Consider the following 17718-nt stretch of genomic DNA (forward strand, 5'->3'; position numbering starts at 1 on the left):
AATTTGTTAGTACCATTTTACAGCACAGAGAAGAACTCTGCCACTGTTTTCTGTACAGCCCCAACTGAGAAACAGCTTTTTTCTCCTTTGCTTGGTGACATTTTCTTTTCGGTTATTAAAAATAGAAAAGGACAGCTGCATACTTGCATGTGCATTAACTTCATAAATTGTTAATCCTGAAAAGACATGCTGCTCACAGAGGGGGTAAGTTTTATGCTGCAGACTGCCATTCAGTGACTATCACTGTTTCTTATGTTTCAAGTCATGCACATCAGACAATACTTGCTTGTCTATAAGCCCATTCTCAGGGTGTCCCTTGATGCAAGCAAGAGTTTCATTTATTTCTGAAAAACGTCTCATTTATTTTTGAAAAAACAAGAAACATAACTGACATGGTTGTCTAGCCTGTGTCCCTGAGCAGAAGGGAGTGGGAAGCAGGTTTGCAGTATGTCTTGAAGGTCAGCATGGATGCTTTTCCTTAGAGAGTGTTACCTCCCATCCCTTCCCTGCCAGCTCTTGCCCTGGGTCACACTGTCCTGACACAGCGAGCCATGTGCCAAACATGGGCAGGATGGGCAGGATGTCTGGCCCCAACCTCCAGTGGTCAGCACTGCAGTGGACATCTTTGCAGGGAGCAGGTTCGCATTCTCCTACATGGATGCTCATCAAAGCAGTGTTGCACAGGCATCCCCCAGTGTCATTAAGAACCTGCAGTGGCAGACAGGGCAAAAAAAGGAGCATGGCACACTCTTGTAGATACTTATGTACCAGTTACAGAATTTTTGTGTGGATTTCATCTAGGTTTTTTGGGTTTTTTTGTTAGCTTTGTCTCTGATCAGCTACTGCATATACCATTTCCTAACCTCTTTCTCTCATTCACTTCCCAGCTGCAAGCTTTTGCTTGTACTTTATCATTAAGCTGAAATGCTTGATGTGCTTAGTAAAGTCTTTATCAAAGAAACATGAGTAGGATAAACCTTGAAATCTTTCATTGCTTACATGACAGGAGAGTGGCAAATATCTCTAAGCTGTATTCCAGCTAAGGTAAAACTGAAATCCACATCAAAAAGAGAAGATTTAGGCATATATGGTTGAACTTAGATGTTAAGTGCAGCATGTCATCCTAAGAAACTCAGCTCAGCTATCACTTCACTCTGGAAGCACTTGCAATCTCTAGCAGAGTTTCCTGGTTTCAGGCTTTTAGCTGTCCATGTGTGTGTGCCTCGACTGCTTACTGAGGTTGTTCCACAAGAACAAAATAATTCATCATTGAGAAATGATGAATCCTATTCTAACAGCTATCTTTTAAAAAACATATCCAAATAAAGAAACTATAAAAAATGAACTGAAAGGGCAACAGGAAAGTTTTAGTACAGAATATTATCCTAACAGTTTTGCAATGACGACCATGAAAACATTTCCAAGTTTTGGAAACCAAGAGGTTTTAGCAGATGCTAAAAGAGAGCTGAGAACCTCCAGGTCCAGCTGTAGCATTGCTGAATATAGGAGCATGTCTGCCTTGCTCATATTCAGGTTAATGTATAGGAATAAAAGAGACAATAGAACCTGACCTGTGTTCTTGCATGTGAGCATGATGGAAACCCAGAGCACCTTCCTCAGCACTGCTGGCATGAAGCTGGATTCACAGCAGCATAACTGTGTTCAGAATCTGAGCCATGCTATAAGAAATGTAACTGTATGAGTACCAGAACTGAAATTCTCATTATTGAGTGCAACAATAGCAGTAGGAAGCAAAAAAGTGATGATCGTGAAATAATTGCATGCCTCTACTTACTGAGGAAACAAGTGTCATTTTTGTTATATGGATATATTATATAATGTTTTGCCATTAGTAGCAATGTATTTCTGTATTTATACTTCTAATACTGCATAATCCAGAGATACCCTTATTCGAACTACCTTATCATACACATTAAAATTACTCCAATTTTTTGTCCCTTTTTGCCTTCTATTTTTTCATATAAAGACATTGAAATACCTTCAGAAAAACATCATAAAAAGTATCTGTGGAATTATTGTTTCAGTTGTGTCACAGACTACTATAAAATGATGTAAGATGTGGAAAATATATTTAAAGGACTATTTGCATTCACAAAAAAAAGCCACTGTGATATTTTTTCAATGAAAAATATATGTTTCATTAAAAGCTAAAGTATTTTAAATGTATAGATTTGAATTAATTCTTTCCTAAAATAAGAAAGATAGTTTTAAGAATAAAAACAGATGATTTCCAAAGGTGTTGAAAGTTATTCATTAACTTTGATTTTATTTTTTTTTCTTTTAACTTACATGGATTTCCCCGTTTATTTTACATTATTTTATAAAAATACATGTAACTCACTTGCTGGAATGAAAAAAAACTATCTTAAAACTAAAGACAGAAGTCAAAACCCACCCTGAGCAAGAGAAGAAACAATTGTCCTCTAGACCCTAACATATTTTTAAAAATTCAGTATCTCAGCTATGATTAGATAATAAATAAACCCCCTGTGTTTTCTGTTTTCTTATTATCAGCATCTACAGAGGAGTGTAAATTATAGACAATGTCATTGATAGTAGGTTGAAAAGTACAGTCAAAAAAGGTATTAAGTTTTCTGTGAAGAATGGGGTTTGTTTTAATCCCAGGAGCAGTGGATGGTATTTGTGTCAGAAAACACTTCATGACTGGTTCATGAAGTCTCCGTTTAAAGAAACAGAACTTACAGCTCTGATTGTGCCTCTTAATTCATGTGAGTACAATGAGCCAAAGCACACCCTGCCAGAGCAATGGAATAACGCCCCAGTGCAGGCATCAGTCCCACTTTGTGGATCCCTTAAGCTTGGTTCTGTGGAAATAAAAGGATATATCAAAGTTTTTCTTCCATCTCTAAAAGTCCCTGCCAGTGGGCATCTCCCATCTGTGACCTTGCCTGGAATACAGGCAGCTCTAAAGCTCTGCTGCTGGTGCATACTAAACATAACACAAAAGTGAGATCTGAAATGTGCAAGTTATAGTACCTTGTGAGAAGAATGTAGGACTCTGTATCAGCATATTTCTCTACCTTTAATCAATTTTTGTTTACACTTCTTAAGTCTAATAAAAAAAATGGAAGGGAAAATTTAATAAACTTTTGACTAGAGTGAAAATCAAAGTCAATCAGAACCATCCTTAGGAACCGAACTTGTAATTCTTGGGCTTTCATTCATCTTTTCCACTAAAGATTTTTACTTCCTTTGCTCTCCTAAATTTGTCAATCCACAGTCATACTGTGACATACCACACACATTAGCAGACCAGAAATAGTAGTAAGAATATAAAGGGGGGACATCTTCTACAGTCACATGAGATAAAACTGTTACCTAGTTTATGGTTTGGATTTTAATTTCTCTTGGTCCAGCTGTACTTTAACCTATAACTCCAAAATAAATTCCAAATTTATTTTGGGAGAGCCTAGAGCAATTTAATCTAATAAATTATTAGTATCCAGTTGACACATAATATTTTCAGCAGCAGATCTTGAAGCTTTTTACAAAAGGGATAACTTACATTTTGCAGGTGGAGACACTCAGGGAGTGAGACAGAAGAACCCTGATTTTAATATTGACATTGAAAAGCAAAGAAAATTACATTTTCAGGCAAAACACCAATTTGTTCAAGGTAACTGCCTTGAATTTGAAAGCTCAATATACAGCTGAATAAGAAAGATTCACTATCATTGGTAAAGGTTGGTTAAATTATTTTAGCTTATCAGGGGATCAAAACAGAGAAAAAAAAGTACGTAGGAAGCAAAATGTTACATTAGATGAAGACTAAGGCCATTTAATATAACAAGAGTGGAGTATTTTGATCTGGGGTTCCTTTCTGGGGAATACTAAAGATGAGAAGGGCACAGATATCCCTTTCCCTGATTAATCACTGCACAGATTGCACTTGGAAATCTGAGTCACTGAAGTTACATTGCTCGCCCCTCTCAGTCCAAATGCACATACCCTGTCTTCTTTCTCACCTCTGGATGGTGACAGAGAAGAAGTACCACTTCAACTGTCATCACAAACAGATTTCAGTTTGGTTTGCTGTGTTGTTTGACTATTTCCCAAGAAGAATTAATTTAATTAATTCAGCCTCTAGAGTTTATGTGTTTGTGTGTTTATTTATGTAGTCATAATACTTTGTTCATATGCATATATAATACTTTAACATAAAAATTATTTACAAAGTATTTTGCTTTCTGTAGAGGAAAAATGAGGTGTCCTGTGCAAAGTGAATTCATTTTCTAGGAATTTGGATGTAAAAAAAGAGAGTTGTTATTACTGGCATGTGTTTACATAGTTTAGGATGGAATGCCCCACACATGTAATTTCATGTCACTTTATTTTCATGTACCAGACTTGAATGATAAAATAGGTGAATGGCACTGCTGTAGTTGAAAGGTATGTCTCAAATATGCTTCATTCTGCATACACTGAATTGAGAGACAGAAAGACCTCACTGATGACCAGCATTACTCAAGAAAGCTTTCAGCAAACATTTCTGGTCTTTTCACAGAATTCTTGCAGATTAAGAATTTTCTGTTATCCAAGAGACCATCAAAGAAGGGCATAAACTTTAAAAATATGACCATGAGTATATTTTTAATTGCTTTGCTCTTAATGCTTGAACCCTTAGGGTAATTCACTGTGAACTCTTACCCAATTCATGTATTCACTGCTAGTTCTTGGCAACCAAAAGTTACTGTGTGTGCATTTCCCATTGTTTTGCACTTGCTTATTGCCTTTTTTCATTCAGTATCAGCCACCAAGGTGGTTGATGTCTGAAATATTGCTTTAACATGAGACTTTTTCTAAGGCCAAAGCCAGTTCATGGTATTTTGACAACTTCCTACTAGCATGTTTTATACACATTCTCTAAAGTCACATTAATTTATTTTACATGCCAGTAGAAAAGAAAAAAAAAGAAAATTGAAAGAGCTGGAAGGAAGAAATGAAGATTTCCTATTTTTTTTAAAGCATCTGACAGTGTAATTGACAAAGAAAAGTTATGAGATGATCCTCAGAAAAACAGAAATAAAAATTATCAAGGAAAACTGCTAGTATCTGAAATTGAATGGAGAAGCAAGCCACAAACATGATGGTTGATCCTGTCTTTCCTCTTGCTGATACTGTTAGAACAAAGTAGCTGAGGCCACTGACAATCCTTAAAGAGGAGAGTTTGCACCAATAAGTTATGAATAAACTTTCCTTCAAAGAAACTGTCAAAGCAAATACTCCTGAAAATTTGTGATGGTCACTCTCCTTCTGCTTTAACTCATGCTGGAGCTTCTATGAGAAGCAGTGATTTTGGACATGGCTGAATCCCTGAAGTTCCACTGAAATATGTTTCTGACTTGTTTCTGTCCTTATTTGAGATGGCATTTTTTTACATTCCATGTACCCTTTTATTGAAAGTAAACTGTTTGATGGGGACATTATTAAGTCCATATATTTAATGTGTGTGTGTGTCAGGAGAAGGCAAGTGATTGCTTCATGCATGTTTCAAATTGCCGTAAGCCGTCACTGAGAAGCACAGTCCTTTCCCGTCAGTACGCTTTCACATCCCTCCTCCAGTGCCTCTTGTCCTGGCACAAACATTTATATGGCCACATAGGGAGCCACATCTGACAGCTGAGAATTTAAAATGAATTTAGGAAAAAAGAAATGTGAGTGGCTCAAAGAAGAGTGTTGCTTATCTGAGTAGAAAGAGATTCAGCTTCACGTTGCCTAGAAGTCTGATAAGGGCTTTGCCAAACACAGGCCTGGTGGCTAAGAGACTATTTCACACTTGAGCAGATGCCCAACCAATATTAATATTTACAAAGCAGAATGCAGCAGCCAGTAATGTGGTTGACTACAGATTGAAATGCCTGATTGACCAACAGATAAATGTGTTCTTAGAAGAAAGGGGAAGGTGAGAAAGGGGAATGATAATAGCTGGCAACCTCAGAGGGACCCCCAGGGAATGGGGGCCTAAATCAAGGATAAACAGGGATATAGAAGTCAGTATCCCTCCCCAGCTCAACAGCTACTTTCTATGAATGTTATCTGAGGATACAAATAGAATAGGAAATAAAACTGAAAATCTAAACCCACAGGTTAAGTGGTCGTTTATAGTTTGTCCTGTGAATCATGTGAGGGAGATGCATTTGGGATGTGTTTCTGTAATGTGAAGTGATTGTCTTTCTTTTTATCACTTCTGCCCTTTTAGAGATTTTGCAAGTATGCTGTTAGCTTGTAACTCAAGCCTGCATCTGAGGTGAAAAAAATGATTTAGAAAGAGCAGCTTAAAAACACTGAACATTCTTAGCACTGAAATTCTCTGGTACTGTCCAGTATCCGAGGTGTTGAAAAAGTAGGTATGTCTGCTTTTAGCTACAAGGGTTGGAGTAGAAGCTGGAAAACAGGTCTGTGTAATGGAACTCTCTTCCAGTGAACAGTATTAACAAAGTAAACTTTCTGCCAGCACTAGTTAGGGGAAAGAAGCACCAAAGTTTCAAGGGAATTTACAAGAGCAACATGATCAAATATCCTGCCTTTGATCATTCCCCTAACTCCTTTTTGTGGTGTATTGAGAGTATCACTAGATAAGTCTTACTGACATTCAAAGGCCAAATTTGTAATTTGATGGCATTTAATATCAATTAACTATTTGAGGGAAAATACTGCATCTAATAGGTAGCTAAAAAGCATTTCTCATGGTCAGAACAAAATATTTTAGTTCTTAACTGATAACCAGTCAAAAATAATGAGTTTAAAAAGATCAGAGCTAAGCATTAACTAACTACAGTTTGTAAATGAATGACAAGCACATCTGCCAGATGTTGCCAAGATGTTACTGAAATAAAGCAATTGGGCCTATTCACTGTAACAAGTAAAGTTATGAAAAGCATGCTTTTTATAAAAGCATTATTTGTCATGTATAATAATGCATTCATTTCTGAGATGCTCCTTCAAGCATCAAAATTATTTTAAGTACCTACATTTTCAGATCTTGGGCAGGGGAAAAATATCTTTATAGGTGGAGAGAGAAAAAAAAATCAACCATTCTACATGTAAAATACTCTTATATCAAATTACTTTCATTCTAAAATAGCCAAATAACTCAGTCATACTGCTGCTAGTACAATATTTTTATTTTATTGCTATTGCTCTGCTGTTAGTGGAGTGTGATATAGCACATGACCACCACTGAAGAATGTGATGATTTACCCAGAATGTAACATGGAAAATGTGAACCATCTGGTTGACTCTGGAAGTTTGTGTTTCCTGCTAGGAAATTGGCAGGTGACTTTGCAATATTTCTTTAGCTAGGATAGACTTTTTAATTTTGCTTCTAGGATTTTGCAGAAGATTGTGCAATCTGTTTGCTAAACAGTGCTCTTTTCAAGGGTAATCAGGAGGTTTCACATCTTTGGCTGCAAAATATTGACCTAGTGATATAATCCAGAAATGGCTAAATCTGTCATGCATAATACTTGGTGGGTGGATATTGGCATTACTGGTGGTTTCCTGACTTTGCATATTCTGCTACAGATTCAGCTTGTCTTATCTTTTCCAAACTTTTCACTTTCTTCTTGTATGTCCAGTAGTGCACTAATGTCATAGCCATCTCTAACTTCACAAATAAAAATACCATCTTCAATATTGGACTCTGTTTGCAGTTGGATATGAAAACCAGCTGTCTTTCCTGTCATCTTTAGCTTATCTGCCTAGAAAAGACACTTTGCTGATTTTTTTCAGAATTTTCAGTTTAATGTGTTAAACAAAAAACTCTGGTTTCTTCATTGGTTTTACTGGAATGCAGCAAATTGCCGAGTTCAGGACTTCCCTGTCGCCCTCCTGTTTAAGTACTGTTTGGCTTAGCACAAAACTGAGCTGGAAAAGTAACAAATGAAAGAATGTGTGTTGGTTATTTGTTCAAGACAAGATTCAGGTGAAATATCTGATGAATTCAAGCTGGGCACAGATGATTTATTATTTATTATTCTGTCATTCCATATAACAAAAATAGTTCCCTCTCTATATATTAATTAGTCTTTTTATATCATGAATAATGTTAATATTTAAAATACAGCTTGACTAGAAAGGAGCAAAGAAATTTTCCTCATTGATTTATTTCACTCATTCTACTGCACCCTTTCTAGAAGTTAGTTTAACATCAGGTGGTAGTAAATGTGGCAGTAAAATATTTTTATGTTGTTGTGTTCTTTTTTTTTTCTTTTGAGACAAAGCACTTATCACTTACAGGCATGTGGCCCTAATCTGAAAGATGAATTGGTTCATTCCCTTCAAGTACCACATAACCATTCACACACCATCAAGCTTAACACTATTAAAGGGTAATTTCCCCTGTGGGAGCTATGCCCAATACAGATGCTGTCACTACAGTGTCTTTTTATCTTTCCATGGCAGGTAAGGAGATTTAAATAAGAAGCTTCATCAAGAGTGCAGTCACAGACATTTCCTTCCTTTTGAAATAACCATGAAATAGAAAATAAACTCTGCTAAAAAATCCTAGTACTCTGAAACATTACCAAGAAGACTTTAGTGTACAGTTCACACTCTGAAATTTTGTGTTAGAATCAAAGCATGTGAGATGCCTCATGGGCTTGGCAGTAGAGGACAGGAAATATTGTGGGATAATTTGCATGTCCTATTAAATTCTGAATATAGTAAAACAGTTCCAAGTAATCAAGGAGTATATTTTGCCTCCATCTCTTATAATCATCACAATTTCTTTTTAATTTTCTCATAATTTCTTTATTATTATGAGTTCTATATTCTATCAAACATGACAATTAAGTCTGTGATGAAGTTCTCTTTAGAACATAATATTCATATGTTTTGCTCAAATATTTGGACTAAAGTTCTATCTGCAGTAATTTTGCCTGGTTTCATCTAAAGATGAATTGTCTAGGGATGCCAATAAAAATATACTTTCTGAGTAAAGTACTGAAAAGTTTCTGAAAAATCATTCTATTTTTTCTCCTTTTTTTATTTTCTTCTTTTCTTGTTTCAGAAGATACAGTATTTTTTTACCCTACTTCCTCCATTAAATTGCTTTTCTGATTAAGTCTTTTTTTTTTTCATCCACACTAGAATGAACGGGTTTTATTTTTTTAACTAATTTTGTGTAACTTAAGGTCACAGAGTATGTTGTCTTTGACTTAAATAGGATCAACAGTTATGTCTAAAACTTTCTTTAAAATTTTTGCACTTTTGAACTCACAGCTCAGAGTCATCTTATTAGTGAAGCCAAACCAGTTTACATGCCCTGTAGATGTGGATTGGAAGTTTTGCCAGAACATAGGGCATGTTTACAATCCGTTTTGATAAAGTATGAGTAACCTAAGTGCTATTCTTCATGTCAGGGAAGCCCTGCTGAGATTCACAAGCCTGGCTGTGGCCATCTCATTTGCAGGCCAACATGCTTGGCTTTCTTAAATCAGATAAAATTCATGTTCTGCTCAGACTACTGAAGTTGATGCATTGGCAGTGCTGCCCTTTTACCCAAGAGTTCAGAACTTAGCACAGTAGTAAGTCAAAGCCTCACAGATACTAATTCTCCCTTCTGCCTAAAGGAAGTTAACTTACTTCTTCCAAATGAATATTTTACCCTGTAGTAATTGAAGCTGAAAGAGACATTATTTTCAGGTTTTTGAAGCTATTCTACTTTGCATTGACTATTGCCAAGACCCATTTGGGTTAAAAAACATGAAAGTGTGAGCATGTGGATAACCATAGCAATATGTCACTCATCTCAAAGGAGGAAAAAAATAGGAAGGACTGAACTTCAATCCTCCTTTCTCAAAAATACTTTGCTGTTATATACTTGATCTTTGGATCAAGCCTTTAATTCAAGAAACATTTTGAAATTTTGTACCAGATGAAACCCAATTTGGAAACTGAATGATTTTTTTTTCACTTGAAGCAATTTAATGCCACACAGCATAAGGACTCCTACACAAAATTTTATTCCACAGAAATTTCTATGCTGAGCTCTTCAATTTTTCCCATAAGGGCAAGCTGTTTAGAGAAGAGCTTGTCAAGAGCACTTAGATATTTCTCACACGATATATTCAGTTATTAGTATTGTTTGTTTGGTATGTTCATAATGGATGAATCTCATCCATGGCCAGAGGGACAGCTAAAGTGTCCCTCTGTTAATTCATGTGTAGGCCTGCATATTAACCTTAAAACAGACATTTAATGAGGCATGGCCTTCCTTCTCCCCTCCTTCCCCGTCCCCCAGAACTAAGATGTAAATTGTGATAACTAATATGAGTAGTGGAGTTTTCTTGACAAACTCGATGGAGTGAAACCCACATAAACTCTTACTGCTAGGTCCAAGGAATGGATTTAGCTTTGATTTCTGGTAAACAGGACAGAGTCAGGAGGTGCCTTGTAAATTTTCCAGCCATAGAGGTACAGTTTTAACCTACAGCTCTGGTGGTAAGAGTCCAGCTGAGTCCTGTGCAGGTCTCAAAGTGAATTCTTGTGTTGAGCTGAGCTCTTAAGAACAGGATTTTCTCCTAAAACTGGAAATACTATTAATATGCCACTGGAAATGTCAGGGGTTTAGAGCTATCCTTTCAGAGCTCTTAAAAGTAATCTTTTTTATAAATAAAGTGAAATTAGACATAAAAGGTAATCATTTACCATTGAAGTGTGATATTAAGTACTCAAACTTATGGTAATGAAAGTGTTCCCACAGTAGCCATTATCTGTCATCAGATTTCACAGGTGACTTCTCTCTAAGTTTAGTGTAATATTTCCAGTCTTGGTGAAAGATAATAAAAAAACTACATATATTAGATAAGTAAGTTATCAGTATGAGATTAGACAAGTATATTTTTTTGTAATTGTGTATTAATTATAATTAATTTTACTAAGATTTTAAATATTAAATCATAAACCATAAAAATATGAATAAATATTAAATCATAAAAACATTATACCTGTCTATAAGGTAATTTTGAGAGAGCGGGTGGAGGAGAAGTTAATTCAGGAGTTTAGCATCTCTGTGTTCCAGGCTAAAGGTCCAGTGTAGCCTCTAAAAATAAGGACTTTTCTCTATGTGAAACAAGGTGGAAAAAATTGCATTTTAGGCAGTCATGTACAACTGTAACTAATATTATTGAATTAGATAGATTTTTTTCTGCAGATACAAGTGATAAATTTTATTCTCATTGCTATTATGTTCCTGAACCATCCAATATAATGTCAGTTTAAAACAGTGTTGCCCTCATAATTTTATTTTTTATTAAATCTACTAGAAACATGAAATTTATTTACAGTTTCAGTATTTTGTCATAATTTTGTTAACAATTTTTCTGCAATTTTTGGAAGATGTTCTTGAACGAAAAAATATTCTTAAAGATGTTTAATAAAGTATACAAAATGCTTATTGCTTATGCAAGAGTTAGTTTTGTTTATAGATATATCATTTCAAATGAACTGATTTAATTAATTGGATTATTTCATTAATTCAATGGACTGTGCCAAGTAGAGCTGAGTTTGGGTTTTTAAGTACATTTGAAGAAACAGGAGAGTATGGAGACAAAATACCCTCAAGAACTTTGTTTTCACTAAAATTACATCACAGAAAGACTCAAGATTTTGTGTTTGTTGGTTTGATTTTTTTAATTGGTTTAGGTTTTTACTTAAATCGACAAACAGGCTTTATTTTATAGTGCTCACAAGGGAATTCATGAAACTCAAATCAGTTCACAAATATTCTTTTATGCATATTTTCTGAAACAACAGTAAAAGCTAGCATTTTCAGCAGATTGCATCCTTCTTGATTGAGGTGGTGCATATTGAACACATATAAAGTGTTGGTTATGGTTTTTTCCCAAATGACCATCTTTATATCAGCTCAACTCTTATCTACATGTCTTGCATCCAGCTACAGCCATTGTACTCCAGAGCTAAGATTTTCCATTATTATTTCAACACAATAGTTACTAAAATAGCTAACTGCAGCAGTCTGTGCGTATGTTCACAACTTTTTACATTTTGCAATAAAAATAAACTGAATTATCTTTGAGACACTGTAGGAATAAAGTAGCTGAGTGAGGAAAATTAATACACACGTCTGACATTCTGCATACAGGAATCCAGGTATTTGACCAAAAAAAAGAGGAGAATCCTAAAGTATTATTTGGGTAGAAAGGGACCTTTAAAGGCCATCTAGTCCAACCCCACTGGGTTACTGGCTGGGGTTAAACCATGGCATCAGCAGCTGGTGGAGGTCCTGGAACAGGTAGGAACAGGAGAGACAGGTTGTAAGTCAGTGATTTTTTTTTTAGTGTTACTTGGCAGTGTTAGGTTAGCAGTTAGACTTGATCTTAAAGGTTTTTTCCTACCTGAATTATCCTATGATTCAATGTGCACAGTAGTGCAAATATAGTAGACTGAAATACTTGAATGTCTTTGGTGTTGTTGCGGAATGGCTGAAGGGGTACAGTGAAAAGTGTGGCAGCACAAAGGGCAACAAGGAGATGTCTTTTGAATTAGAAATGTAGCTAAATTTATCCAATAATCCCTGATGTTGAAAATTAAACAAATCTTTTGTAGATCCTTTTCTATATAATTTAAAATTCTACTGGGTTTCAGCAGGCAGAAAATACTGTGAGGAAAACCTCCCCTCTAGCAGAACTGTTGCTTCTGTTAATAACACGCTACTGAAAAAGCAGTGCAGAGGCATATAAAGAATTTTTTGTGAGGGAGGATTTGTTAATTTTTAAAAGGAGAGGTGTGGGAGAAACTTGTGTTTTGATTAAAGTCACTGTGAATTTAGGTGATTCAGTGGAGCATACAGAGCTCAGTACTGTAAGATACTGAACCTCAGGGCTGTGATCCAAAAAAGCGTTTAAATACCTGCCTATTGTCATGCTCCTGAATAATCTTCTAGCAGGAAATGCATCTTTTTATATTCTTGAAGTATATTTCAGTGTGCTTTTCTGAAATAGAACCTTAGCACATTGTGGGTTTGAGCCCATGTGAAGCAAGGAGTACCAATAAAGAACTAAGTACAAAGCAACCAACAAGAGGTAACATCTTGATATATGAAGTTGCAGCAAAAGAAATAGGCAGGAGAGAGACTTGAAGACTACTGAGTACTGCAAACAAAAAGCTTTAGTTTCTTAGTCATAGAGTGTGTTGTTATATTTGAAGAAGCCAAGATTGTAAACTAGATTAGATATTGATGTTAATTATGTTACTGAAAATCAGAGTAACAATACTGAAATCACTGTCTGATTAACTACTCAGCTTTGTAATTGCATGCTGCAAAGCCAGAGTAGTTCCATAATGCCAGCTGACTTGCAATTTAGCATATTCATATAATCACTTGAGGTATGAAATGAAATGCTAGATACAACAATAGAAGGAAGGCATGTAAATCTATTTAAGAAGGTGATCATACTTGTGAAAGAGAAAGAGGAGGGAAATCGCTGCAGCCATGTGTTAAATATTTGGGTTGAATATAATGAAGTAGAAAATTGCTTCTGTTTTTTACTGTGCATAATGTAAGTACAAGCCCTATAGGATTGTTGTCTCTCTTTGGCTCTTGATTATTCATGGGTTTCTCTAGATGGACTACAAAAATGGGACACAGCATCCTGGGATGCTGGGTAAAACAAAAGAAAAGCAGGTTGTTGAATGCTGCTATTGTTAGACTAATCTTTATTTTCCTTTGTGTATTGCTTTATTTTGTTTTCCCCTGTCTCATATAAAATACTGCAATCTTCTTATGTTCCTTTTAGTCACAGAACTGCACTGTCAAAAAGACAACCGGGGTCTTCATATTGCTTCTGCATTCTTTGTAATTGCATTTCTAATTTGTAATTCCGAACAACAAAATGCTAAGTGAATCAAAAATCTTGCAGCTCTGTTCCAGTGACCCAAGGTAGAACTGTCATACTCTCAGTTTTGGTACTGGCAAAGGCTGGTGCTGGTGTTGTCTGGATAAACTGTAGAGATAATCTAGTTTTCATAAGATATTTAGATACCCAACCTCTTTGGATGCTTTCAGGATTTGTAGCAAACACACAACTGCCACTGAATCCCTTCTTTACATTTCCATTTAGATCCTTAAACATCTTTGAAATTTTTCTATTTGGTCCAGTCCAACACTCCTTAAACTCCATTGATATTACTGTCCTCTTTAGATAGTGTACTAAATTAAGATTGTGACGTTAATATGATGTCAGCATAGCATCATTTACAGCTGGAGTTTTGAAATAAATCTTCAAAACTGAAAATGCTTGTACAGATTTAGTGGCAACCACTTAATTTTCACATTCATATTCTGCTTAAGACTTCAAAGCAAAAATGATATATGGAGGAAATAAGAGCCTAGATCTGATTTTCAGGCATGTGATTGCTGAGTTGTGCCTGCCAAGAGGGTGGTGGGCATGGCAGAGTGCCTCTTCACCCATAACTTCATAACCTCCTTTTCCCTACCAGCCTGTGCAGTAGGAGTTGTACAGCTGAATTCTGAGCTTGCACCAATTCTGAGTAACAACTGACAGTAAGAAGTGCAGTGAAATCATTACAGGATAAAAAACCCCGAAACCCTAAAGACTCTGACACCAGTGAGCAATCTCTCTGTTATCCTAGGCTTAATAATCCTTCTTCTGTCTGGGGCTTCTGCAGAGTTGACATCTGCAGAGTACAGTATCAGTAGACTGTTCAGGGAAGGTGAATTAAGAGCTTCCAAAAAAAAAATTAAAATCTAAATCCTTGGAATATTTTTATTCAAATGAAGAGCTTGCAAGTTGTACAGTAGTATCTCGCTCAAACAACAAAATCTAATTTGTCATAATATACTTGTTGCCATGTAGTAGCAAACCAGTTTATTTAAATTTGTGTGCAAAGATTTCCAGTGCAGGTAATCTGTGAGCATCATGCACGCTTCATTACCTGGATTCTGAGGCAGGCAGTGAAGTTATTCTTGCTGTAAACATTTTTAGGAATGAGAATTTTGAGGCCCAGACCTTCAATTTGTATACCAGTTGGGGATAGTTTTGTTACCTACAGGGAAATGACATCAACATTTACCAGCTGAGACTCTGAATTGTGCTTTTCTAAATGGTATCTGATAATTTTTCTGTGTAAAGCAGTGCTTGATTAACACTTTTTCTCTCCTGCTTTATATTAGGGCCCCCCCAGCGAACCGTTTCCCCCAAACAAGACCACGAGGAAAGGAAGCACGACAAAGTTTTGGACAAAGGCAGTGAAAGTGGGACTTCCTGTAACGAGCTGTCCACCTCAAGCTGCGACAGCCACTCGGAAGCGAGCACCCCTCAAGAAAATGCCACCAGCACTCAGCCATCCACAGCCCACCAGCCAAATACTCTGACGTTGGATCGCCCGTCTAAGAAGGCCCCCGTGCAGTGGATGCCACCGCCAGACAAACGCAGGAACAGTGAACTCTTTCAAACTCTCATTAGCAAGTCCAGAGAAACAAATCTTTCCAAAAAGAAGGTCTGTGAGAAGCTGAGTGTTGAGGAAGAAATGAGAAAATGTATTCAAGATTTTAAAAAAATCCACATTCCAGATTACTTTCCAGAGCGCAAACGTCCCTGGCAGTCTGAACTCTTACAGAAATATGGGTTATAGTAATCAACTCTTTCCTGACGTATCTCTGAGGCATTCGATGTTTGTTACATTGCCTCTAACTTACTGATGTCCTCCTCCTGGCCGACTCTGCCACCAGAGCTATTCCTGCTGCTTATTTCTTTCTGTGAACAGTGGATGTTGGATAGTACATGTTTTTCTTTAAAAATATATATATAAAAAGATAGAAACTTAAAAAATGCAAAAGGTGTTTCATCTAAACCACTTCATAATAGCAAAGAAAAAAATTGCATGGTCAAGAAAGATGGTTTTCAAACCACTGTCAGTTGAGCTTCATTATTGTTTTGGAACTTAACAAATAAAAATCTCAATCATCAGTTAACACTTCATTTTATGTCACCATTAAAAATGACTCAGACTTGCTAAGGATGAAGAGAAACAGGGTTTAAAATTTAATTGAACTGGTTTTGGAACTAATTCCCAACATTCTCTCAATGTTAATGCAATAAAGCAAATACCTATTTTGCATGAGCACAATATTGCAAATAAATCACACAAGAACAAGAGGTTGTCTGTTGCTTGGAGAATTACTTGTTTGATACCAAGCCTATAAACGTAAAATGTCTAAGGGATTGAATTTACTTTGTTCTGGATCTGTGATTTTTTTGTGTGTACAGTGTTCTGTATGTAAGGATGGTGTAAATATGCCTTATATTGTTTTATTATTGCACCAACAACGTTCATCTATTAGTGCTTGTCAGGATTATTTCTGTGAAATGCAAATTTATGGCAGATTGTGAAAACTGGTTTGATGGTCTGAAAGTTTTTGTTATGTTAGTCGCTAAAAATGGAGAAAAATAAAAGAGACTTTAATGTATTTATTAAAAGAACCATCTGGTAGATTTTCTTGGCTGTTGTTATCGCCTCTCCTTTTTAAATAGAACCAAGCAAGTTTTTACTTTTTGTACAATATTTTCATAACTACTCTGCTGGAAAAAAACAAAACAAAACAAAAACATATTTCAAGAGTGGGAAAAAACATTTAGGGTAGTCTGCTTAATTGGAACTGCCATACAGACCCTAAGAGAAAGAGAATTATGCTAAGAAGCAGCAGAGGATGAACTAAAAAATTGAGTAGTCTTAGTAGCAGAGAGGAAAGCAGTTACAATTTGACAAGTTCACAAAAATCAGCTTAGAAATAGAAGATTTAAAATACCACAGCAGAGTGTGCTACATTTACAAATGAAAAGTTTCTGTGAATAGTCAGCTCTGTATGGCAAACCTGTTATCTCAGCCCAGACATGGGAAAATAAATTCCTTTCTCATTACAGGAACACCAAGAAGATGACTGTGGTTCAGACAGCCACAGCTGAAGTAGGTAAGGACTGCTGGAGTTCACAAAAAGCTGCTGAGTTCTTACAGATTTCAAAATATTACTGTGAGCACACAAATGTACACATACACATTCCAAAAGGTTAATTTCCATACATGTTCTGTAGCACTAACTGCACAGTTGTGTCAGAAGACATGTTTGACATCTATGGAAATTCTAAACGGTTTAGCTGAAGAAAAGAGGACTTCTTGTATTATAATTTCCAGGATTATTCCTGATACCTATATTTCTTTTTGGTCTAAAAGGCTACTTTAAGAAACTTCTAATAGTTTTTTAGAAGCAACTTAATTCAGTGATTCTTTTCTTAACCTACCTAGAAATAGTTGTTCTCCTATTTAGTTAATTAGTTGGCTTCAACATATTTTAACAACATTTTAATGAATTGAAGGACTGTAACTGGGATAAGTCTAGTCTGAACTGATGCAGACCAGTATGAGATCATTTGGCATCTCAGGTTTGCTTTTAAGTTCCTTGCTTGCTTCTTTCTAGTCCAAAAGACCCATTCTTTCTGTTGAAAGTTTAATGCTTCTTAGACAAGTTTACTTTCTGTCTTTTCTAGTATTTGGCCTCCTAGTCTTTACCTGATGAAATTTCCAACTGTTTAACTATGACTTATCCCTCAGTGGATACAATTCTACTTTTACTTAGTCCAAAGTTAGACTAATACTAAGACCTTTGTCTCCATCTAGGATTATGCATTTTAGATG

General features: G+C 35.9%; 1 protein-coding gene across 1 annotated transcript in view; it reads left to right on the forward strand.

Moving 5' to 3' along the window:
* Nucleotides 1-16520, forward strand: part of KCTD8 (potassium channel tetramerization domain containing 8) — an 89871-nt gene extending 73351 nt beyond the window's left edge. The window contains exon 2 of the mRNA XM_015625433.1: nucleotides 15200-16520. Within this exon, the coding sequence (XP_015480919.1) occupies nucleotides 15200-15660 (461 nt within the window). The 3' untranslated portion in view covers nucleotides 15661-16520. The remainder of the gene's footprint in view (nucleotides 1-15199) is intronic.
* The last annotated feature ends 1198 nt before the right edge of the window (nucleotides 16521-17718 follow it).

Source organism: Parus major, chromosome 4 (genome assembly GCF_001522545.3).
Source record: "Parus major isolate Abel chromosome 4, Parus_major1.1, whole genome shotgun sequence".
NCBI lineage: Eukaryota > Metazoa > Chordata > Aves > Passeriformes > Paridae > Parus > Parus major.